Below are 25,004 nucleotides of genomic sequence, written 5' to 3' on the forward strand. Positions count from 1 at the left end.
AAGATACAAGAAAAGGGGGTGAAATTGCTGGTGCAAAACTTGGGCTTTTTCCCCCACAAAAACTGAGAATACAAAAGTGACAATATAAACCAGGAACATGCATACCAACAAAAAGAGCAAAAACATGACTTACTGGACGGGACACACAAAGTAAAGGTAGATGCCAGACGTCTCCAAAAACTCACCTTTGAATGTTCTCCCCAGGCCTGCGTGTGTTTTCTCTGGGTACTCTGGTTTCCTCCCAAATTCCAAAGACATGTGTGCTAGGCTGATTGAACACACTAAATTGCCCCTAGGTATTAGTGTGGGTGTGAATGGTTGTTTGTCTCCTTGTGCCCTGCGATTGGCTGGCCACCAATTCAGGGTGTTCTCCCGCCTCTGTCCTGAAGTCAGCTGGGATTTGTGATTAGTGAGGATAAAGCGGTTCAGAAAGTGAGATGAAATTTTACGCTTTTTGTGGGAAGGAATGGAATTTATGTGGATTTTCCATATAATCAATGCGTGGTAATTGTTTTGCGTCCGCTAGATGGCCTCATTGTTCATTCTCTCATTTCAAATGGCTTCAGCCAGGCAATACCTTTTTTTGCATTTCATTCATTTTTCCGACCCGTTTATCTCCTCCACAGGGGTCGGGGTACTGGTGAATATACTAGCTAACTACTCGCAAACCACTCGCCCACCGCGTCCAGACAAAACCTGCTTAGTGGAAACTAAAGAATGTTTAGAAATCAAAAGTAAGGGATGCAAAATCAACAAGAACTGACCTTAAATCGAAAGGAAGTGGACTTTGTGGCGGAGCTTTAAATGTCATTATACTGTATTATGACAACAAAAGCATTCAATTCAATTCAATTGTGTTTGCGTGTGTGTGTGTGTGTGTGTGTGTGTGTGTGTGTGTGTGTGTGTGTGTGTGTGTGTGTGTGTGTGTGTGTGTGTGCCTCGATGCCTCATTCAAACTTTGTTCCGGGGGTGGGCTGACATTTCAGATAGCAAAAAGATCCAGAGGCAGAACAGTGTTCATCACGTGAGGAAGTTGAGCAGCTGTTCAATTTGGGTTTACAGTGACGTCGGTCGGTTTCCTCCGTTTTGATTGGCTCGCACTTGTGCAACTGCGTGCACTTGTATCTACTCTGGAGGCAGCCAGCCTCATAAGCAGCGGCGGCGGTGGCTGTAGCTTTTCATCCTCCTCCAACTCCTGGCATCGGGCCGTGCCTTGCCGACCTTCTCCAACTTTTTTTCCCTTTTTTTCCCCTGGTAAACAAATTATGCAACGCTGCGCCAGATCGTGGGGCGCCCTTTCGGCCAGAGCCGTACGGACTGCGGAGCGGAGCCCCCCACAGCGGGGCTCCACAGGACTCGGAGCGTCCCTGGCAACGCGCGGAGTCCGGACGTCGGCGGCCGGTTGCTCTCGGCGCATCGAGCGGATCCTCCCCCGGCACGATGACTTCGCCGAGCGGCACATCGGGCCAGGTGAGCGGGAGAAACGGGACATGCTGGACACGCTCGGACTGAAGGTAAAAGAAGTGACTAACAAGAAAAGCGGGACGGCACTTCCGCCACTTTTTCACGTCCTTTTGAGAATTCCCTGCCGTTGTTTGATGTTTCAGTCGATTGCGCAGCTGATCGAGAACACGGTGCCGTCGTCCATTCGCATGAGGCAGAGCTTGAGGTTGGACGACCCCGTCTGTAAGTTTCTATTTTTTATCTAAATCATATGTTTCATTATGATGGCCGGCCGATAGGCCGGCAAGAGCAAAGTTTCTAGTCCCGTCCCAAGTCCAGTTTAATCTGGTTCCAGCGGCCACATTACATCACAGGCGAGGGGGCTCCTAATAAGGTGACATGGATGGATGTCATCTGCCCCGTTGTCACTCCCCACTCCAAAAAAATAATAATAATAAATAAATAGAGTAAAAACAAACATTTCTAACCAGTTTGAACCAGTTTCATTCCAATGAATACATTCAATGCAGTATAAAATAATACATGTTATGGGACATTAATGCCATTGTAGTTGAGTTTTTGTAAGGTGTCTTGGATTTAAAGAGACGGATCGAATTTTCATTCATTTTTTTAAACTGCTTATCTTCACAACGGTCGCATGGGGTGATGGAGCCTATCCCAGCTGAATTTAGGCACCCGGCAGGGGCTGCCTTTAATTGGTGGCCAGCCAATCGAAGGGAAAAAGGAAATGGAAAAGCATTCACGTTCACACATGCCTAGGGGCAATTTAGCGTGTTCAAGCAAGCCTACCATTCATGTTTTTGGAAAGTGGGAAGAAAATAGAATCCCACACAACCTGGGGAGAACATGCAAACTCCACACAGGGGGCCCAACCTGGGATCAAACACAGGATCCCAGACTCAGCTTCCGGGCCACCTGAGATCAAATATTGTAAATGTAAATTATAAAGCCACCAAAAATGTTTTTATTTTATTTTGTTAAACAAAAATGACAACACAAAATTAATTCATCTAAGAATAGATTCTTTGGTCTCCTAAGGGGGAATTCCTTGTTAACTCATGGGATGTCCTTGACGGTGTGAGATGTTCAGTGAACATTCATTCATTCCCCCCTCACCGTTAAAATGGATTGGATGCCAAGTGCTCTCAATGGCACTAAAAGATGAGCATTCAGACCCAGTCTTCACTGTTCCAATAAGAATTGGATGTCTAACAATGTCATTGGCAGGCAATTAGTCACTTAGATCACTATTATCTTATTTGTTCATTTCAGGGTCATTCTGTACATTTTACAGCATTTTATTGGGTTTTTGGCCAATTCCTGTTTCTAAAAGGGCATAGCCAGGTCATGTCTTGTTTCATTTTCTGTCTTTTTTGGATCAATAATAATTACCATCAATGGAATTCTGTTGTTCTAAATTAAAGTGGGATGAATAGAAACATTTTGGTGACAACTGATTCCTGTAGTTTTCATTAGTTTTGGTATTTAAAAAAAAAGGTGATTCGAAACCCACCAGTCAAGCAAGATGCTGGAGCCATTCTCAGCTAACTTCGGGCGAAAGGTAGACCACACCAATGACAGGTTGCCGACCAGTCAGAGTCATAGGACACACAGAGAGACATACAACCATTTTCACTCACAATCATAGCAACGCCAAATGTGAATATATCCCACACTTGCCCGAACTGACTGCATTAGGTGGCTGCATTGTTGAGTATAAAAATTGAATTTATCATATGATACAAAGGTAAAAAAAAAAGTGCTGAGTGGTATGATTGAGGACCGCTTGGTAGCACCATTGTTTTCCTCTGGTTTTGCTTCTATACAAGGGCTAAAAAGCTGAAGCGGCAAAAAGGTACCGCGCCTCCCCTGTCCCGACCAATAGACCGCCACCTCTCGCAATGTTATTCTGACAAACTTGGTTAATCATTCCTGCTTTTGTATTTATGGCCCATACAAAAACATACTAGTGTCAGCACTCGTGCAAGCTCATCAGTAGATCATCAAGCAGCCACTGTATACAATTGTGTAAACAATGAGGGGATTACCTCCAGCAAGTGTAAAACTAGTAATTGGAGGTTTGAAGGAATCATCAAAACGCTAAAAATATTTAACCCCAAAAATTTATACGAATACTGCCTGAAAATAACTTCATGTCTGCTTTTTGAGTACACGACACAGCCCAACCGCTTTTGACCGTTCTAAATATAACCAGTTAGTACCCTGAAATCAACAGGCATGTAACAACTACAATTCTACAAAAATCAAAAAAATGTAACCAAAAATAGTCATAACTATAATTTATAATTACCAGGAAGTGAACTGTACATATCCTAAAAAGGAAAAATAAGGAAATTAAATCATTAAGGGTCTGACCTTGGAATGCCCCAAAATCAATAGAAGAGTATGTGCAAGAATCAAACAAAAAGTGACCCAAATTCAACCAGAAGTGATCCAACTTTGCCCCGAAATCAACAGGAAGTGATTCAAAATGAACACGCGCTGACGCAGGAATACCCCAAAAGTAAACCTGTAAACACTAAATGTTTTAGGACCACAAGAGCAAGCAAATTCTCTTTAAATTACATTTTCTCATCCATTTGAACTGATTTGGTATGATCGTCAAAAACCAGCCCATCAGCTTTAAGGTGTAAGAATACCGTCAGAAACGTGGTGTATTTTTCCACTTGCAAGCTCCGAAATTATTTCAGAGAGGGGGAATGTAGAGAGACCCCCTGCTGATTGGCCAGCAGTGGATAATAGAAAACAACTGCCTTGCACGGTGTGACATCAGCCTATTTATCGCAACGGCCTAAAATGAACCCACAGAGGACAAACTCTCCAAAGCCAGTTTGATTCACTTTGTTTATCACGAGTGGGCACGCGGCCCCTCAACAGATGTAACTGGTGACGTTCGGTGCCTCGGAACTAACGTGATTTTCAAAAGCTGAAGATTAGAATGTAGGCGAGAGCGGGGAAAGTGGGACTTATTTTGTTTGCAAACATCTAGAAAAGAGCACAGCGGTTCTATCGCCCCCTCCTCATTTGACCAAAGCTGTGCCAAAGCGAGCCCTGAGATTCCTCCGGTAGCCTAGCAACAGCCAGGAATGGGACAATGGCACCCTATCTCAACTACTATTGGGGAAAAAGACACCCAAAAAGCGGAGATCTGTGGTTGCTTTGTCGTCAGGATTACTAAAACCTAGGCCTAGTCGAAACATAATACCTAAGTCATATAATTTTTTCTTCATTAGTTTTTTAAAAAATCATAATTCACTTGGGAGTCACTTGTTCTATAAAGGGTTAAACTGGGTAGACTCACTCGTGGCCCAGAATGTACAGGAAGTACAGCCCCAAAATCATTGACCCAAATCAACAAAAAGTAAAAACTGATTTTTAAATCTCATTATACTTGTATAATGACTAAAACCATTCAATTCAATTCAGTCCAAGCCCTCCTGCATGGTCCAAATCTTGAAGGGCAGCCCCCTTCAGCGAGGTAGAGAGTCACATTCAGAATGAAAGTTTGTAGAGGCTCTCCGGTTGCTCATCGATTAGACAGGCAGCAAGCCAGTTATTTCAACAACTCTGATTTTTGTCTGATAGAGTGATTAGAAAAGATACTTTGTCACAAAAAAAACATTCATGAAGTTTGGTTCTTTTATGACCTTATTATGGGTTAACAGAAAAAGTGATCAAATCTCCTGGGTCAAAAATATACATACAGCAACACGAATTAGCCATTTTGGTGACTGAAAAAGTTGTGTCAGTGAAATGAGCTTCATAGCATGGCCACATAACTTCTTGTGAGTGATTATGAATGACTACAGCTGGTGACTTCTCTGAGGCCATTTAAATCGGGCTCATTGGATGAAAATGCCCACAATCGCTACAATGGGAAAATCAAAGCTCGGCTTGGATCTGAAAAAGCGAATCCTTGACTTGAACTAGTGAGGAAAGTCATTTGGAGCCATTTCAAAGCAGCTGCAGGTCCCAAGAGCAACAGTGCTAATAATTGTTTGTAAGTATAAAGTGCATGGCACTGTTTTGTCAATGCCACGATCAGGAAGAAAATGCAATCTTGCACCTGGTGCTGAGAGAGAATTGGTCAGGAGGGTGAAGATTCAATTGAGAATCACCAAAAAACAGATGTGCCAAGAATTAGAAGCTGCTGTAACACAGGTGTCAGTGTCCACAGTCAAGTGTGTTTTGCATCTCCATGGACTGAGAGGCTGCCATGGATGGAATGGTTGGTCAGAAGTGTTGCCTCTTCTCCCGGCCCCTTTGTCCAGCTCCTTTTGCTGCATATTGTATCAGCTAGTCCATTGTTACCAAATATTAGCACTGATGTAGGTATGTGTATTTTTGACCCAGCAGATTTGATCATTTTTTTCTGTTCACCCATAATAAAGTCATAAAAGAACCAAACTTCATCAATGTTTTTGGTGACAAAGAAATATCTGTTCCAATCACTATTAGAGAAAAATCAGGGTCGTAAAAATAACTGGAAACTCAAGGGAGCCATGACATTATGTTCTTCACAAGTGTATTCCTCCTTTCCACTCGCTCTCTCTGCCTCTCCCTCAAACTATTTTGTGGCTATAAAAACTACTGCATCTACAGCTGACACATTAAAATAATCAATAATAACCTCATATAATTAAAATTTTATGCAGGAATATAGCCATATTTTACTCCTCAAAATTCCTTTTTAACTGTATACAATATCCATCCTCTTCTTTCTTCCTTTTTTTTTCTATCGCCACTGAAGCTAATGATGAATGTCGAGCCTGTCCTGTCGTATTCCTGGCATAGTCCGTCTTGAAAATGGCTTAAAATCAACACAACATAATATTTGCTTGTGCAGCTCGCTCCAAGTGCAGCTCTCGTAGTTAGCACACTGAAAGTGGCGGACACACCCTTTTCCCAGCTGTATAAGGCTTGCTAGCTTTGCTAGGAGTTGACTTCCCTTTCTTAATGATGTCCATTTTTTTCTGGAAAATAGCTTTGTGAGCAAATCTACAACCAAATCCATTTGTTTTCCTCTGTTGGCCATTGTGGGTGGAGTTTGTGATCTCTTGTGGCCTTACTTTGGCTTTGGTCCACCTACTCTACTCACTAGCCAATCAAAGTTGGTTAAATGCTTCAATAAACAGAAAAACACATATCTGGAACAGTGCAACCAGGGGGAAGAGCAATGAAAGGAAGCTAACAGACAATTTGGAATGATTTAATAAGTATTGATGGACAAAATATAATACATGTTTAAGATATTTCTTAGGCCAGCAGAGAAGGCCTTGAAGACCCTGACACCCTCCACTGATATGTATATATATATATATGTATATAGATATAGACCTAGACATAGATCGATAGACATAGATCGATAGACATAGATCGATAGACATAGATCGATAGACATAGGTCGATAGACATAGGTCGATAGACATAGGTCGATAGACATAGATCGATAGACATAGATCGATAGACATAGATCGATAGACATAGATCGATAGATTGAATGCTTTTATTGTCATTATACAAGAATAATGAGATTTAAAGCTTTCACCACGTAGTGCACAAACAACAACAAACACCAAATAAATGATCAATAAATAAAAAATGAATATATAAATAGTGCCGGCGCCCGGCGGCCAAGCGCCCGGCGGCCAAGCGCCCGGCGGCCAAGCGCCCGGCGGCCAAGCGCCCGGCGGCCAAGCGCCCGGCGGCCAAGCGCCCGGCGGCCAAGCGCCCGGCGGCCAAGCGCCCGGCGGCCAAGCGCCCGGCGGCCAAGCGCCCGGCGGCCAAGCGCCCGGCGGCCAAGCGCCCGGCGGCCAAGCGCCCGGCGGCCAAGCGCCCGGCGGCCAAGCGCCCGGCGGCCAAGCGCCCGGCGGCCAAACGCCCGGCCAGGATTCATGACACAATACATTGCCTACTACATATAGGCTGCCCGGCGGATTGGTGTTTAGCGCTTCGGCCTCACAGTAGAACACCTGGGTTCAGATCCGTCCACCTGTGGGGTTTGCATGTTTGCCTGTGTGGGTTTTCTCCAGGTACGCCGGTTTCCCACATTCCACTGATTTGCATTATAGGCTGATTGGACACTCTAAATTGCCCCTAAGCATGAGTGTCAGCGTGAATGGTTGTTTGTCTCCTTTTGCCCTACGATTGGCTGCCCTCAAATTCAAGGTGTCCCCTGCTTCTGGCCCGAAATCAGATAGGATAGAGATCAAGGTCTAGCATTGTTTGCCGTTTGACAACAATAGACATCTAATTCATCTAAAGGGGACGGACCAGCTGCAAATGCTGTTCATTCACCCCAACCAGTCTAAATGGATTGGATGTCTTGTGGCCTTAATGGCTGACCAACCCTGGACAGCGTTAAGAGCTTTTCCTTTTTTTTCTGTGACGGTGATCATTTGTTCTAGGTGAGAATGAAGTGCTGGAGTCTCTGCAGAAGATTGCGTCCAAGAACAAGGTGTGGCGTTCATATATTGGCATGGGGTACTACAACTGCTCGGTGCCACCGCCTATTCAGCGCAACCTTCTGGAGAATGCCGGATGGTGAGTGCGAGGATTCTCAAAATCTCAGAAAATCAGATGACTGATTGAGTCACTGTCTGAGTTTGAACATTTTTGAACAGACTTTCCCTCATGTTACATAATAACACATACACACACATACACACACATACACACACATACACACACACGCACACACACGCACACACACGCACATACACGCACATACACGCACATACACGCACATACACATACACACACATACACACACATACACACACACACACATACACACACATACACACACACACATACACACACATACACACACATACACACACATACACACACATACACACACATACACACACATACACACACATACACACACATGCACACACATGCACACACATGCACACACATGCACACACATGCACACACATACACACACATGCACACACATGCACACACATGCACACACGTGCACACACGTGCACACACATGCACACACATGCACACACATGCACACACATGCACACACATACACACACATACACACACATACACACACATACACACACATACACACACACATACACACATACACACACATACACACACATACACACACATACACACACATACACACACACACACACACACATACACACACACACATACACACATACACACACATACACACACATACACAACATACACACACATACACACACACACACACATACACACACACACACACACATACACACACACACACACACACACACACATACACACACACACACACACACACACACACACACACACATACACACATACACACATGCACACATGCACACATGCACACATGCACACATGCACACATGCACACATGCACACATGCACACATGCACACATGCACACATGCACACATGCACAAATGCACACATGCACATATTCACACATACACACATACACACATGCACACATACACACATACACACACACACATACACACACATACACAAACATTGGATTGGATAACTATTCACCCCGTATTCGGGAAATTACATTGTGGCAGTAGCAAGATGGTGATTAGACAGAGCAGCAAAGCAAAAGCACAAAGTACAAAGCATATCAAAATAAATGAAATCATCAAATCATTAAAACATAAAAGCAGCAAAAACAAAAAACGGGCAAGAGTGGACGGAGCTACCGCGGCCGCTGGCTGCCGCTTAAACAGCGCCATTTTGGTTGCGGTAGCTGAATCGGACTCAAAAAGACGCTGTAAAGTTGGACAAAAACTGGAACCACACACAGGAAGTCTTCCACGAGATGGGGAACTTCTGCAGACTGTGACCAAGGTGGAGAATATACAGAGTTGCTCTTCCAAGCTTATCCGCACAGTGACTCAATAGTTCACATGTATTGGATGGGGTGTGAATGCTGCTATGGTTCACTGTAAATGGTGCTGGGGCTGGTTCAAATATGTCAGCGGGAAGTAAAGTCAATTTGTTTTTTATATTGTGTAAATTACAGTGCACCCTGGTAAGAGAATATCGTGGTCTCTTGGATTTGTGACATCAATTGTGATTATGGGGAAAACACCCTTTCTTACCCTGTCCAAGGTGTCGTTGAACTGAAGACTATCTGGCCACTGGGAGTTCACATCTGGCTGAAAAAACACACTCGTGCCCTCTTTAAAAGATTTGTCACCTATATGACACTCAATCTGAATAATGGTGTGTTTTGGTCCTAAAGTCCTGTTTTTCTTAGTTCTCACTACATACTGGTCTATCTGTTCCGCACTGACAGCCTGTATAAAAGTCCTCACCTCGTTTCTTTTGAGACTTGGGAAAGGCCTCCTCACAGAAGGTACTGTTGATGCACTTCAGTCTGTGCCAGGATGTGTTCGATACCATTAAAACCAATAATGGGATGGCAAAGATGACACCCACTTGTCACAAGCATTGGAATGATTTTTTGAAGTTTTTTTGTCCTGTCCACACCTGGCACCAAATGAAATGTTGTCTCAACCCACCCAATATAAGGCATCTCAATCCCATTTGCTGCAATCAGTGTCAGATCTGCAGGTGTTTTTAATATTTCTGAGACATTTCTCAGTTCCACGTCAAGTAAATATTCATCTTTCCACCCCATAATGCTTGTGGTTGGTGGCCATTTAGATAACACTGAACAAGACCTTGCCTTCCAACTGGGGGGGTAATTTTATGGTGATGACCTATTGCTGCCTGGGGTTGCAGATAGGGCGTGCCTTGGTCTCTGCAAGTAACTTCCCCACAGTCAACATCACTTTGCAGGTAAGTGCAATTGTGCTCATGTTCTGTCCAGTGCTGTTTTTGGCAAGGTTTGGATTGTCTTAGCCCTCCAAGTGAATCTCCACTGCCACAATGTATAAATAGTTGGGACTTGTCTCCGTTCATGGTTGAAACTCGTCCCAGGGGCAACCACTAGCCATTTAAAGGGGCTTCTCTTTGTGGTCTGACACCTGATTTTACATCCATCTTGGAAATGTTCTCTACTCCCACACTGATAAAAGTGTGTGCACTGTACATCTCACACTCCCTGCTGACAAGCAAAACACCTCCTTGGGACATAAATAAGGGGTGGCTACTGTTCCAGTGGGGTGCTGGGGGCTGGCTGTAGTATTTTTTTGTGCAGAAGGTTGCAGGGGGTCCCTAACTGGTCTTCTAACTGAGGGTGGGAGGTAGGAGTGAGGCTGAAAGATAGACTTCTGTAGTGTCTCTTTGATCTGAGCTATTTCTGCACTGAGATCATTAAGAGAAGCCACATTTGTCTTAAGTTCAGTCAACTCCGCTAGTCCCTCTGGGGACACTTTTGGTTTTTCTCCTACAGGGCAATTGGTAGGTTGTAGGTTAAAGGTGTCAAACTCGGGTTGGTTCGTGGGCCACGTTTACGTCAATGCCATTTCATTTTTTTTTTCTAAATTGGATTATAAGAACTGGATCAAAAGCCCCAAATAGTCAGTTTTTATAGATCTAAAACAATGTTTATTTGAGCTTTTTTTTCTCTTAGTAATGGATAGTCTTTTAATCATGATTTTTTTTTATTTCAAATGGAAACAGAATTTTTTTAAAGTGAAAAACTGAATTTTCACTTTTCGCAGGGGGTCCAACCCCCCCATTAACCTTGATAAATAAGAAATAAATTATCAAATAGTCCAAGTGAGGTCCGCAGAGTGGAGTGGGGTTGTTCGGTCTGAAATTCAGGATGAGTTCCAGGGCCAACTTGTTGAGAGCGCACTAGTCGATGCATGCGTCTATGGATACAACAACGAACAAACAAACAAACATATGATTTATATATTGTGATTATCAATAAACAATCATTAGATAGTAATAGATGAATAAGTGGTCAACATATAAAATAAGTAGAATAAGTAATAGTAATAGATCTTGATTAGGTTTTAGCTTTTGGGAGGAAACTGTCCTTGAGTCTGTTTTGTCTTGGCTCTTGTTGCTCTGTAGCCCCTTCCAAAGGTAAGCAGTTTGAAGTGGTGGAAGCCGGGATGCATATTGTCTCAATGCTGTTCACTATTCCTGCACTAACAAGAACAATTGTTAAGACATCGCTTTAACCACGGACATATATTGCGAGCTGGGCAGTGTCTGTGATATCTGTGGTGTCATCAAGAGCCACTGAATATACACTGAAACATTGTGCTTTCTCACACAGTTGATCATAAATGTCATTTGACAGGTCAGAAATGCACTCTACCACAGTGTTGGGAGAAAGGCTGATGTGGTTGAACTGACTTTTCTTTCCCATGCTAGTAACTGTGATCGAAATTTCATGGTCACCCAACCTCAGTCAGCCTGAGTTCTTTATTCCTTCCAACTGGCCCTGCTCTTTTTCACATGCAGGGTAACTCAGTACACCCCCTATCAGCCTGAGGTGTCCCAAGGGCGCCTAGAATCTCTGCTCAATTACCAGACCATGATCTGCGACATCACCGGCCTACCCATGGCCAATGCCTCACTGCTGGACGAGGGCACAGCGGCCGCTGAGGCCATGCAACTCTGCCACAGGTAAGAAGAAACGAATGTGTCACTCTTCTTGGAAAGCTCAACTCTGCTAAAGCATCTCGCTTTCTCCACCCAGACAGAACAAAAGAAGGATTTTCTACATCGACCCTCGCTGTCATCCTCAGACCATTGCAGTGGTGCAGACCAGAGCCAAGTAGGCAGACACACAAAAATCTTACAGGCACCCGTTCGACATGGGCGCCCTGGTTGACTGAGATCTTCCAGCTACATCGGCGTCGAGACAGTGTTGAGGCCGCCACACGAGATGGACTTCAGCAAGAAAGACATCAGCGGCGTTCTCTTCCAGTACCCCGACACCGACGGCCGGGTGGAAGACCTCACCGCCCTTGTGGATAAAGCGCACAAAGGAGGGGTGAGACCCTACGTCGGTTGCCATTGACTGGTGATACACGACTCAGACTGTGCTCTTTTGACTTTGACAACTCTTTATAATAACTTAGCCAAATTACAACATACAACCCTGGACGGAACAAGGACATTGAATCAACAAGCTTCCTACTGTTGTAATGGCGTCATTGTTATTTGATAAAATAACCAATTAGTTCTCATTGGAATCCTGTCCATTTTGATTAGGAAGGCTTGTAGCAATGGAATGATATTATGTAGGTGATTGTCACTTTGTGGTCTCTCACAGTTGATTTGGGGACATTTTAGGTCACTTCCTGTTTTTGGTGTTGTCCCTTCCTGTTAATTGGCACACATTTCTGGGTCACTTACTGCTCATTTTGTCATTTCCTGTTGATTTGGGGATATTTCAGAGTCACCACCTTTTGAATTTGAGTCACTTCTTGTTAATTTGGGGACATTTCTGAATCACTTCCTGTTGAATCGGGGACATTTTTGGCTACACTCCTGTTGATTTTGTGTCACATCAGGGTTACCAGCTAACTTTTATTAATTTTGGGTCACTTCCCAGCCTTTCTTTGGTCACATTTTAACTCTTTCAATGTGACTGATATTGATAGTGATACCATCATCTGGCAACCAATCAATCTGTTTCAGTGAATCTCAACAAGTTTACCATGCTTAGATGATTTTGATTTTAACGTTTTGAAAGAGAGTGACATTGACGGATGTCAATCTATTAGAATTGGGAGGTCTGTTAACAAATTAATGAATATCCCTAAAATCAACTGGAAATAATCATTTGATCACTGACGTACCCATCCTTTTAATATTGGACATCAGCCAATGTGTGTGTCCGCCAACTCGTTAAAATCAATTGCATCTCCGTGTGTCCAAAGAAGCCATTTTCATCTCTTTCTGAATGTTATGAATGGATCTGTCATAGGCTCTGGCTTGCTGTGCGACGGACCTACTGGCCCTGTGCGTGCTGCGTCCCCCTGGCGAGTTCGGGGTGGACATTGCGCTGGGGAGCTCCCAACGGTTTGGAGTCCCACTATGCTATGGGGGTCCTCACGCCGCCTTTTTCTCCGTCAGAGAAAACCTGGTCCGAATGTTGCCGGGCAGAATGGTTGGTGTCACTAGGTAGGAGATAATTTTCCCCGTTATAGATGAGTTTTAGTTATAGATGAATTTTAACAAAACAGTGGAAATAGCGCACCTTTGTTTAGGTTTGATTGGAGTGATTCAGAGTTTGATTTTCTAGGGACGCCACAGGAAAGGAAGTTTTTCGTCTGGCGCTGCAGACAAGAGAGCAGCACATCCGTAGAGACAAAGCCACCAGCAACATTTGCACAGCTCAGGCAGGACGTCGCACACCGAACGACTTCTGAGAAGATATATCCATCTCTTAATCGGGCTCTCGTTTCTCTCCCGTGGTCAGGCTCTATTAGCCAACATGGCAGCCATGTTTGCACTCTACCACGGCCCCCAAGGACTCAAACACATTGCGGAGAGGACACACAACGCTACTCTGATCCTCGCCGAGGGTGAGTTCCTCGCACAATTTTGGGCGTAAACGGGACCACTAATGTCACTTTTGGCCTTCCAGGTTTGAAGAGGGCGGGACATCGGCTGCACAGCGAAATGTTCTTCGATACGTTGAAGATCAGCTGTGGCGTGACGGCTAAAGACATCTTGGAGAGAGCTGCCCAGAGGAATATCAACCTCAGGATCTACACTGCCGGGGTGGTGAGGACTCTTTTGGTCGTATCCTTGTCCAGCTAAGCGGGAACAGTCAACGAAAGTACACCTGAAACATAGAGTGATACCTCAATTATCACGGTTGATGTAGACCAGACATAATCGAAAAACCGCCAAGTAGGCTCACCCCTATTAAAATAAAATAAATTTATTCTTCAGTGCTGAGTCGTAGTAGCAAGAGGGGCTTCTGGTTATGAGTTTCACATTTTTATGAACTCAAAAAAATATAATAAAACTGTTTTAAGAAGATGTAGTGAAGCCGAAAAGTTGAAGCGCAAAATGGCGAAGTATTACCGTAAATGCAACTTCTGCAGACATTGCCTAGGGGTGTTTGTTATTCTGTACCCAGAACTGCCGTGGGCATATTCACAGGTCACTCCCTGTTGAATATGGGTCACTTTAGGTGCATGTAAGGATCACTTTTGATTTTGGGTTACTTTTTCTTACATTGTGGGCATTTCATAATCCCATCCTTTTGATTTTGGTTCACTTCCTGCTGATTTTGATGTTTTTACAGCTCATTTACTGTTGATTTTGGCACACTTACACATTCCTCTATCACTCCGTTTAGATTCTTGGCACTTTCTATGAATTTTCACTTCTTGATGATTTTTTTTTTTTTTTGTATTTCACTTCACTTGTTGCTTTTTGGGTTAATTATAACACACTATTATTTTGCCTCATTTTTCCCACTCTGCGATTGGGTTAAATCTAATCTACTGCCCATTTATTTGCTAAGATTGGCTCCAGCAACCCCATGTTTTTTTGTGTGAATAAGCAGAGCAGAAGATGAACTTATTACTTTTTGTTTATTTGCAGTTGGGCGTATCATTGGATGAGACGGTGACTGAAAGGGACTTGGATGACTTGTTGTGGGTCTTTGGTTGCGAGTCCTCCGCCGTATGTTTACACAAGGACAACTTTCTACCCACTGTTTCTTTTTCCGTTTTTGTGGAGGGGAGGGTTAAACCCTGCTCTTGATGTTTTATCTCCTTCTTAGGAACTTATAGCAGAGAAGATGGGTGAGCGGATGAAAGGCATCATGGGGAGTCCTTTTAAGAGAACTAGCAAGTTTCTGACGCACCAGGTCTTCAACAGGTTAGGTTAACTAACAATGTATTTTATATTTGGAATGGAATTCTAGCAAGATCCAATAGCCACCAAGATTTATCCTAAATTTATTGCCCACTGATGGAGGGGGTAGACATCCAATCAGGCGCCTGTGAATGGTGGTTCCACAGAGACCTTTGAATGCTCTGTTGACACCAATCTAGCTCAACTCAACTGTGGTCCGAGCTTTCAGGAAAGCAGAAATGACTGACTCGATTAATGATGACTTTGGTGAGACTTAAAATATGTCATTCATTGTGGGTGCGCTTTATAATGCGTTGCGCCTTATAGTCGTGAAAATACGGCACATCATACCTTTATTCCTGTCAATAACAGCAAATGTGTTTACTTTTCATCGGGTAAGTCACGATCTGGAAATCCAAATTCAAAGCCCAAGTAAACTTTTATCAGTCATGTTCTTTGTTAACTATTAGCAGCAGTTCAGTAAGTGAAATTTTTTTCGCGCCAGCAGTTAGCGTTTATTAACTTTTATCTTTACTAGGGCAATAAATATTCTCGACTTGGCCTCTAATATCTTTGAGTTCTATCATATATCATTGGTCTGTTATCTTTTGCAAAAGCGTTAACTTGAGATGTAACACTCGAACCTTACTGCTCGAATCTGCTTCGAGCAAATGAAGCAGAGGCGTGTTGAAACAATGTACCGAGCACTACGTCAGTCTATCAAATTACGTGACCATTGCAGACGAGGCCTCGTATGTCACCAGATGTGTCGACAAAACACATGGTTTCATGGGAATTTGAAAACTCAGGAACCTTATTGAACATATATGTAAAGGCTAAGGATCATTCATTACATGACAGCGTGGAATGAGGCTTTGAGGACTTTGTTAAAAACAGAAATATGCCTATCCAGCAGATGGAGATCTTGCACAGGGAAAAATTTCTCCAGGTGATAATTGATTTCAGGGCTATAATCTAATACTGGTTCATATTTTGAAAAAGCCATGGTTTCTCTATGCTTAGCGTTAACATTAGCACGTTGCAAAGTGTCTTGCATCACAATATCACGTTGTTCAACTTTTAAAATGGTTCTAACGTTGCATGTTGCTAAGTGTTATACTTTGGGTCTTCCTCAGTTACCACTCGGAGACAAACATTGTGCGCTACATGAAACGATTGGAGAACAAAGACATCTCGCTGGTCCACAGTATGATCCCGTTGGTGAGAAGTCAACCATAAGCCTACATAACTCATTGGCTGCCATTGACGGTGCCAGAGCTTCATTGCGTTTGTCCCTTCCAGTCAAAAAGGAGGCGGTCTAGCACGGTCAATTGCAGCCAGTAATTGAATTGAATCACTCTAATAGTTAGTAATAACCTGGGCGACTGTTTTAGGGTTCCTGCACTATGAAGCTAAACAGTTCTTCGGAGCTCATGGTAGGCCACTTGTAATCATATAGATTTGTTTTTCATGTAAGACAATTAAAACCTTTTATTTTTAGCCAATCACGTGGAGAGAGTTTGCCAACATTCACCCGTTCGTCCCTCTGGATCAAGCTGAAGGCTACCAGAAGCTCTTCAAGCAGTTGGAGAGTGACCTCTGCGAGGTGACAGGCTATGACAAGATCTCCTTCCAACCCAACAGGTTAGCCGCTTCAAATTAAAGGTATTTTTAATAGTGCTCCAAAAAGTGCTGCTCCAAAACCAGAAGCCTAGAATGGGGTGATAGAAAATATTTGTTCATTCGCTCCTCACCCTCCCACATCAAATGGATTGGACTTTGAGAATGAGCAAAAAATCTTTTGAAAATAGGATTTAATTTTAATGTCCATGCTGCTGCCTTCAATTTAAATTATTTTATTAATAGTTCATCTCCAATCTATTCTAAACGGAAGTGGCAGCGAATGGACACATCTCTGACTTCAAACAGATTGATTAAATTGTCTTAATTATAACATAGTAAGCTATAAATTCTAATGTCAATGCAAGTTTGGTGGAAATGTTGCCTCAAGGCGGCCGTGTTGGTCGGGGCGATGGATGGTCTATTCATTTCTTTTTTCCATGAAAGGAAATGAGTTTATCACTAGTGGACACCCTATGCATTTGGGGTCACAATATTATTGGGACACTATCATCTGAAACCACACAGCCAACTATTGGAATAGGTATAGGGACCCAAACAAGGGTGCAATTCTAGACACAAAGATGTAAGTTAGCTTCACATGTAAACACCAGTTGAATGTGAATGGTCTGTTTATTTGTTTGTTTGTGTTCCAGTGGCGCTCAGGGAGAATATGCTGGGTTGGCAGCCATTAAGGCCTACCTAAATTCAAAGGGGGAGAGCTCAAGAAGTGTAAGTGGCCACTAATGTCACTACTTGTTTTGGTATTATTAATTAAGGTTGGCAAAGGCACCATCAATGGCAGACGAGAACCTTTTAACTAGAAACAGTTAAACCCGGTAAAATGATTTTTTTTTTTTTGCAGTCTACTGCTACACCTTCAACAATCCTTTCCTTTTGTAAGATCTCCAATCTTTATCACTTATATTCCTTGGTTGCACAATTGGTCAACATGACATAACAATTGCGAATTGGTCACCATGTCCAAGATAAACCTCCAAGATTAAGAAAAAAAAAAACAACTGACTGGACTCGTTTGCAACTTTACATCTGCCGGTGTCGGTCTTGATGTTTGCGTTTCTTAGATAGGAAATAGCTTGAAAGAGTCAAAGTCCGAATGGAGGAGATTCCATATTTGGCGTTTATGTTTGTTTTTTTGCGGATGCTTTTGCGCAATGTAATCCTTGTTACCCTAATAAGGCAGCAGATCATCCATTATGAATGTGGTGTTTAACCTTCTGCATGAGGAAGCAACACAATATCGTAGTTTAATTTTGCAACACACACAACTTCTATTCTCTTGCGATAAATTGTATTTGTCTCTGAGTTTGTAACTCGTGGATGTCCAATTCATTTTGACTTTGAAGTCCAAAATCAACAGGTATTAAACTGAATTCAAATGGACGTAACCTGAAAAATGCCTTAAAATCAACCTCTAAGCGACCTTTAAACAGGAATTACACTAATACCCTCAACAGGAAATGACTGGATGTGACCCCCGAAGGCCTCAAAATGTACTGCTAGAAGTGACACAAAATTGAATAAAGTAACTATTTGCCTGCCATTGATAACAACAGATATGAAATCTACTTAAAACTGGCTGTGAATGCTCATCTTTCAGTGCCATTGACGGCGCTAGACATCCAAACCATTATGTCTGTGAGGAGCACATGAATGTTTGTAGCAACATTAATGGCACCCAAAGATTGAAAACAAAAGGATATGCATTTATATCCTTTAGATTTTGAATAGGCTGCTTTTTGTGTGTATTTGTAGGTATGCTTAATTCCAAAGTCTGCGCATGGCACAAACCCGGCCAGTGCTCAAATGGCAGGCATGAAGGTGCAGGTGGTGGAGGTGGACAAGGATGGCAACATTGATCTCTCCCATCTCAAAAGCCTGGTATTTTAAACACACCATGTCATTCTAAAGGGAGTTTCCACAACTGTGCATTTTCGTTCCTCGTTCTTTCCAGGTGGATAAGCACAAGACCAGCCTAGCGGCCATGATGATCACATATCCGTCCACGTTCGGCGTCTTTGAGGAGCAGATCCAGGACGTGTGTGAGCTCATTCACCGGCACGGCGGCCAGGTCTATCTGGATGGCGCCAACATGAATGCTCAGGTGCGTACCAGACCAAATACCACAGCAAATTTGGAGTTGGCAATATTCTGTTGCCCTCTGGTGGCCACAGACAGAGTGGAATAAAAAGGGATTTTTGAAAGGTCTTATTAATTCCTTAAATTTGTTCAGATTTGAAAAAATAACGTTTCACCTTTAGTTTTTTCTTTAAAGATTTTCTTAAAATAAACAATCACTTTCTTCCCAATAATGCATTCGGTGCCATTCACAGTGCTAGATTTCTAATTACAGTCATACCTCTAATTAAAATTTCCTCTAGGTATGAAAGTTTAAGGTTACAATTTTTTTCATATGCAAACGAGTGATCCTAGTTACAAAATCCCCCAAAAAGTAAATGCATTTCCTTATCTGATGCTTTATTTTCAAATCCCCTTATTAAGCAATTAAAAACTATACAAATGCAATGTGGCGCATATTTTCACACACATGGGGACACACAAGTCTAAAATACGAAAATACGGATATTAAATTCATAACAGCCGCAGAGGGAAATATCTCAGCAGCGCAGGGCACATTTTCATATGCTTTATTTATTTTAAGACATTAATAAAAAAATCCTTATAATTTTCTCTCATTCACATCTTTCAAAATTGGGACACTGGCCAACTTTAAAGGGTCTAGTACTCTAGTTGGTAGTTGTGTGAGGACCGTGGAACGAATTAGAGAATTTATATATAAAGTACACCTATTTACAAAATTTTCAAATTGTGAAAAAAAGTCTTGGCCCCAATGCATTTTGTAAGTTGAGGTACAACTGTAATATGAATAGAGAAGACTGCCTGGAATTGTTCTGATCAAAATGAGATTATAAATCTAAATGCAGGGAAATAAACAAAAGTACTTGTGGAAAATGCTTTCCAGGTGGGCTTGTGTCGTCCCGGGGATTACGGCTCGGACGTGTCTCACCTCAACCTTCACAAAACCTTCTGCATCCCACATGGTGGTGGAGGACCTGGCATGGGCCCCATTGGAGTGTGAGCCTTGTGACGACTACCCACTCATTTGCAGTGCTTATGTCTAAAACGCTTACTCCTCGCCCCTTCCAGGAAAGCTCACCTGGCCCCATTCCTGCCTAGCCACCCGGTGGTCTCCATGCGCTCAGTGGACAGCGGCAGCTCTCTGGGCACCATTAGCGCCGCGCCCTGGGGCTCCAGCGCAATCCTGCCCATCTCCTGGGCCTACATCAAGGTTGCTCCAACCAAAATTCAAAAAGCTCACAATTACTGCACACTGTACAATTTAACAAGTTACACAAAATGTACATGAATGCATCCAGAAAGTGAATCAAAAGTACACCAAAACCAACGAGGCATTAACGCAAATCAAGTGGAAATGCCCCAAAATCATTAGAATGTGACCTAATTTAAATAGTGTTTCATAATTGCCCCAAAACGAACCACAAGTGACCCAAAAATGCAAACCATGTCTCCCTCCACCCACACACCTGAATCCTTTAATCAGGATTGTGATCAAGCTGCTGTAAAGCTTGCTGATTAGTTGATCATTTGATTGAGGTGTTGTTGAGGAAGGAGATAAGGAAAACACACTGGATAGGGGCCCTGGAGGACTGGAGTGGGAGACCCCCTGCTTTAGGACCTAAAGCAGTGGTCTCAAACCGGTTCCACATAGGGCCGCAGTGGGTCCTGGTTTTTGTTCCAACCGATCCAGTGCCGACATTTTAACCAATCAGGTGTCTTTAAAATAAGTAGCACCTGACTCTAATTAACTGATTGCACTTGCAAAAGGTATCCCTGTTGAGTTGGAATGAAAAGCTGTACCCACTGCGGCCCTTTGAGGGCCGGTTTGAGACCACTGACCTAAAGCAACGACACCAACAAGAACTGACAAAGTCAACCAAGAGCAACAGGTTGTGACTCAGAAATGGCCCCTAAATGAAGATGAAGTGACCTGTAAATCATTAACACCTGTAGATGTCCCAAAACAGATGGGAAGTCTGCCAAAATCAACAGGAAGTGACACAGGAATGCCTCCAAATTATCAGAAAGTGACCTGCAAATGTCCCAAAACCAATAGGAAGTCAACCAAATATAATATAAAGAAACTGAAAAAAATAATTTAAAAACAAATTAGTGCGACGCTATTCTAAAGTCTTGAATTGAGGTTGCTGCGAGCTGTAGTAAGTGTATGGGGCTGGATTGAGATTTTTGCTGGAAATGTTGACAGTGAATTGTTTCCCCTGGAAGATGATGGGCGCCAAGGGACTGCTCCATGCCACGGAGGTGGCTATCCTTAATGCCAACTACATGGCTAAGAGGCTGGAGGGACACTACAAGATCCTTTTCAGAGGAGTCAAAGGTACCTACCTTCCCCTTTCTATGCTTTATGCCACCGCTTAAATTTAACCAATATAGATCAAAAAGGATTTGGGGGAAGTACACAAGTACAAATAGTATGAGTGCACTATTGCTTTGTCTGCTGTACCACTCGTCCTCATGAGGGTTGCAGGTGTTAGGGCAGGGGTAGGGAACCTATGGCTTGGCAGCCATATGCAGCTCTTTCGATGGTTGTATATGGCTCTCCTAGGTCAAACATGGAAACCCCCTGGTGAAAGTACCGAGTCCACATTCTAGCAGTCCAAGAGGATTCGGCCTCCCTGTTGTTTAGTCTAACTAAGAAGTAAAGGATTTACTTAATTGCAAGTAGATGTAGACTATAATAACTTTTCTAATGTTAATGAACCAAGTAAAGCCAAGTGTTCTCCATTGCAAGCAAATATATAATAATAATAACCCTAACATTCCCTAATCTGAGTGAACTAGCTCTGAATCTCGTTTGTTTATTCTCTCTTCCCAGTCAAAATGAATTGGGCATGTAGTGCCATTATTGGCCGAGTTTACCTATGTGGCCCCCAAAAAAGAGCTCCAGCACACACGAGATCTAATTGGGATGAATGTGGCTTGCGAACCATGATGAGTTTGACACCCTTGATCTCATGTCTGATTTGATTACATCAAAAATATTAAAGAGAAGTTCAAGTGATTTGTTCATTGTCAAAGTTCCAAAACGCCAGCTCTTTTGCTCAACAGGCTTTGTGGCGCATGAGTTCATCCTGGATGTGAGGCCCTTCAAGAAAACAGCCAACGTGGAGGCAGTGGACGTAGCCAAGAGGCTCCAAGATTATGGTGAGTTCCCACCGCCCCCTAGCGCAGTGTATCCCAATCTTTTTTGAGCTGTGGCACACTTTTTGCATAGAAAAAAATCTCCAGGAACAAAAAAATGTTGTGCTCACACAGACTTGACATCCTCTAAAGTTGATGCCGTCAAAACCAGATTTCTTCCAGTTTATGTTAGAGAAAAATAAGCAACAAAATGAATGTTTCACAATTTGAATCTTGTAATATTATAATCTATAATTCAACATTTATCATGCTTTGATATTAACCTTCTAATTGTTCAATTTTAATCTCATTATACTCATATTAATTTTTCTCTCTGAATATTACAATGTATGACTTCTTGCAATTTCCCATGGCACAGTGGTTGGGAAAAATGCCATAGTGGCGTCCGCTATACCTTTTTTTTTTTTCTTCTGTCACGGTCAGGCTTCCACGCGCCCACCATGTCGTGGCCAGTGGCAGGAACGTTGATGATCGAGCCCACCGAGTCGGAGGACAAGGCGGAGATGGATCGCTTCTGCGACGCTCTGCTGGGTATCCGGCAGGAGATCGCAGATATCGAGGAGGGCAGAATGGACTCGCGTGTGAACCCGCTCAAGGTTTGTGTTGGCCATAAGCGTAGCCCAGACAGACGGACATTGACACCGTCTCACCCGCATTTGCACTTTCAGATGTCGCCTCACTCGCTGGCCTGTGTGTCCTCGACCAACTGGGACAGACCTTATTCTAGAGAGTTTGCTGCCTTCCCATTGGTTAGTTTTCTTTCCCCATTTTGAAGGTTATCTAACCCAGACCTTGTTTTACGTAATCCGCCAAAGTAAACATAAAACATTTGAATACAATTGGAGTACAGCGGTACGTCTGCTCGCGAAAGTCTCTAAATACAAAAGAATTCAAAGTTATGAAAATCAGTGGCATTATTTATATTATTTTATTTAAATTGGTGTGACAGAGTTGCCATTTTAAAACCCAGCTGGCCTCCAACTGGCTGGAGGAAAGTTGTTTCTTTATGTGCCTTTGACTCTTGTTTGTCACTTAGTTCTTATAAAAATAGGTCATTTCTGGTGCGATTGAAAAGAAGTGGGGTCTCTTATCAAGTGTTCACAAGTCATAGTTTGACATGTGCCTTTGCGCATTTCAGGAAAATTATGAAAAGTCGTCAAAGGCAATTGTCGTTGGAGCTCTCATCTACCACCAACTTCATTTTGCCCGTTCACCTTTCCACCACAATGGAAAGTCTTTTCATGTCTTATTCATTTTATTGACCAGATAATTATTTTCTTTTTCTCAAATATTTCATGCAAAATTTGTATTCTTTCTGAATTTTTCATGAATTTAGAGAGTAGTATATGGATCTTGGAACAGATTCAGCCATTTACATTAAAATGCGACACTACTTACGAAAAATTTAGGATGAGAAACCATGTCTTCAAGAATTTCATAAGTAGAAGTACAGTGGTACCTCGACCTACGAACACTCTACCTACGACATGCTCTAGATACGATGAAAATTTGGATTGAATAATTTGCCTTAGATATGATCAAAATTTCAAGATGCGACCAAGCCAGGTGGCCAGGGCACTGTTTTGCCGCATCTCTTTCGTGTGTAAAATATATCTACGAGCACTGGGCGGAGCTTTTGCATTACTCCCCCGCCCCCGTTTTTTTCCCCCACGTAGGTCAATGCATACTACATTTTACATACAAAGTAAACAACAATAGATCGGCAGAGTTTTGCAAAGAAAATGGGACCGTTGACAATCAACAATAAGCGTGAAATAATTGAAAAATATGACAGTGGTGTACGTGTCGACGAGCTTGCTCGGCAATACGAGAGGAATACGTCAACCATATCCACCATCCTTAAGCAGAAGGATGCAATTAAGGAGAGGAGTCCTTCCAAAGGACTAACTATAATTTCCCACTGGTGCGGTGACATTCATGACTTGATGGAGAGCCTTCTTATTGCCTATTGCGGATAAAAGATAGTTCCAATTTGAAAGCCACGGTGGAATTTATCAAGACATTTTCCTCGATTATCACCCAAGGATTTTGTAGAAAAGACATCCCCTGACAAGCTGGCAACTGGTTGCGCGTTATCTTATTGGGATGACATTTGTGCACGTCATTTATCAAATATTTTGAAGGGAAGACAAAAACAAACAACTCCTTGATGCGTTCGTTTTGAAGACTCCGGCTGAACGTTTGGGTGTAAACCTGTGACAAAAGTAAAAAAGATTAAAACAAAATAGAATTGTGTTTTGTGTAAAGTTACATTAAACGTATTTTTGAGTGTGTATCTATATATTAATCCAAGTTAATATACATTTGTTTCCATTACGAGTGCATTATCGTGGAAAGATAAAATGTCCATCTTTTATTTTTCAGCCTTACATACGGCCTGAAACCAAATTTTGGCCGACCATCTCGCGAATTGATGACATCTACGGCGACCAGCACCTGGTGTGCACCTGCCCCCCGATGGAGGTCTACGAGTCCCCATATGAGGAGAACAGGGCTTCTTCATAGGGATTTTCCTTTCCTTTTTTTTAGCACATTCCATCATTTCTCAAAGGCTCTGTCAAAAAGCCCTCAAATTATTGTGAAAAGTCATATTAGTTGCATCATTTATTCCATAGTTAGTTGGACACTGGGATTGAGGCTTAATTTTTTTGTTGCTAATTTCAGATACGGAAGCGTATTGGTGCCATACCAATTTAAAATAAAACCCACTATCATGTTGTGATGTTGAAATGTGAAATGTAAGACCCTGGATAAAATGTGATTGTATTATGGAAAAAAACTCAAATATGACATACTTCTAATACAATGTGTCATGATTTTGCTTAA

The 25,004-nt window shown here is 42.6% G+C and overlaps 1 protein-coding gene across 2 annotated transcripts; it reads left to right on the forward strand.

The window, feature by feature from the left end:
- Positions 1-1,121: 1,121 nt before the first annotated feature.
- gldc (glycine dehydrogenase (decarboxylating)) lies at positions 1,122-25,004 on the forward strand. 2 transcript variants are annotated; one of them, XM_077715029.1, is made up of 25 exons: positions 1,122-1,514; positions 1,608-1,686; positions 7,893-8,028; positions 11,892-12,056; positions 12,130-12,207; positions 12,279-12,426; positions 13,366-13,562; positions 13,684-13,780; positions 13,861-13,966; positions 14,029-14,168; positions 15,000-15,080; positions 15,181-15,278; positions 16,391-16,475; positions 16,649-16,690; positions 16,756-16,898; positions 17,531-17,606; positions 18,651-18,776; positions 18,850-18,999; positions 19,879-19,991; positions 20,064-20,205; positions 21,222-21,333; positions 22,065-22,160; positions 22,581-22,753; positions 22,826-22,906; positions 24,543-25,004. In XM_077715029.1, the coding sequence occupies exons 1-25, from the start codon at positions 1,266-1,268 to the stop codon at positions 24,681-24,683; spliced, it is 3,054 nt and encodes a 1,017-aa protein (XP_077571155.1). In that variant the 5' UTR covers positions 1,122-1,265; the 3' UTR covers positions 24,684-25,004. The 2 variants fall into 2 exon arrangements, with proteins under 2 accessions (XP_077571155.1, XP_077571156.1); XM_077715030.1 differs by lacking the exons at positions 22,065-22,160; positions 22,581-22,753; positions 22,826-22,906; positions 24,543-25,004 and having other exon boundaries at positions 21,202-21,334.

Source organism: Stigmatopora nigra, chromosome 4, assembly GCF_051989575.1.
Source record: "Stigmatopora nigra isolate UIUO_SnigA chromosome 4, RoL_Snig_1.1, whole genome shotgun sequence".
In the NCBI taxonomy this organism is placed as follows: Eukaryota; Metazoa; Chordata; class Actinopteri; order Syngnathiformes; family Syngnathidae; genus Stigmatopora; species Stigmatopora nigra.

What these genes read in the sequence shown, in the direction of transcription:
- gldc (XM_077715029.1), top strand. Translation starts at nt 1,266, where the DNA reads ATGCAACGCTGCGCCAGATCGTGGGGCGCCCTTTCGGCCAGAGCCGTA. An exon ending in CTTCTGGAGAATGCCGGATG is followed by an intron (nt 8,029 to 11,891) that starts GTGAGTGCGAGG and finishes TTTCACATGCAG; the next exon opens with GGTAACTCAGTACACCCCCT. An exon ending in GGCATGGGCCCCATTGGAGT is followed by an intron (nt 19,992 to 20,063) that starts GTGAGCCTTGTG and finishes CGCCCCTTCCAG; the next exon opens with GAAAGCTCACCTGGCCCCAT.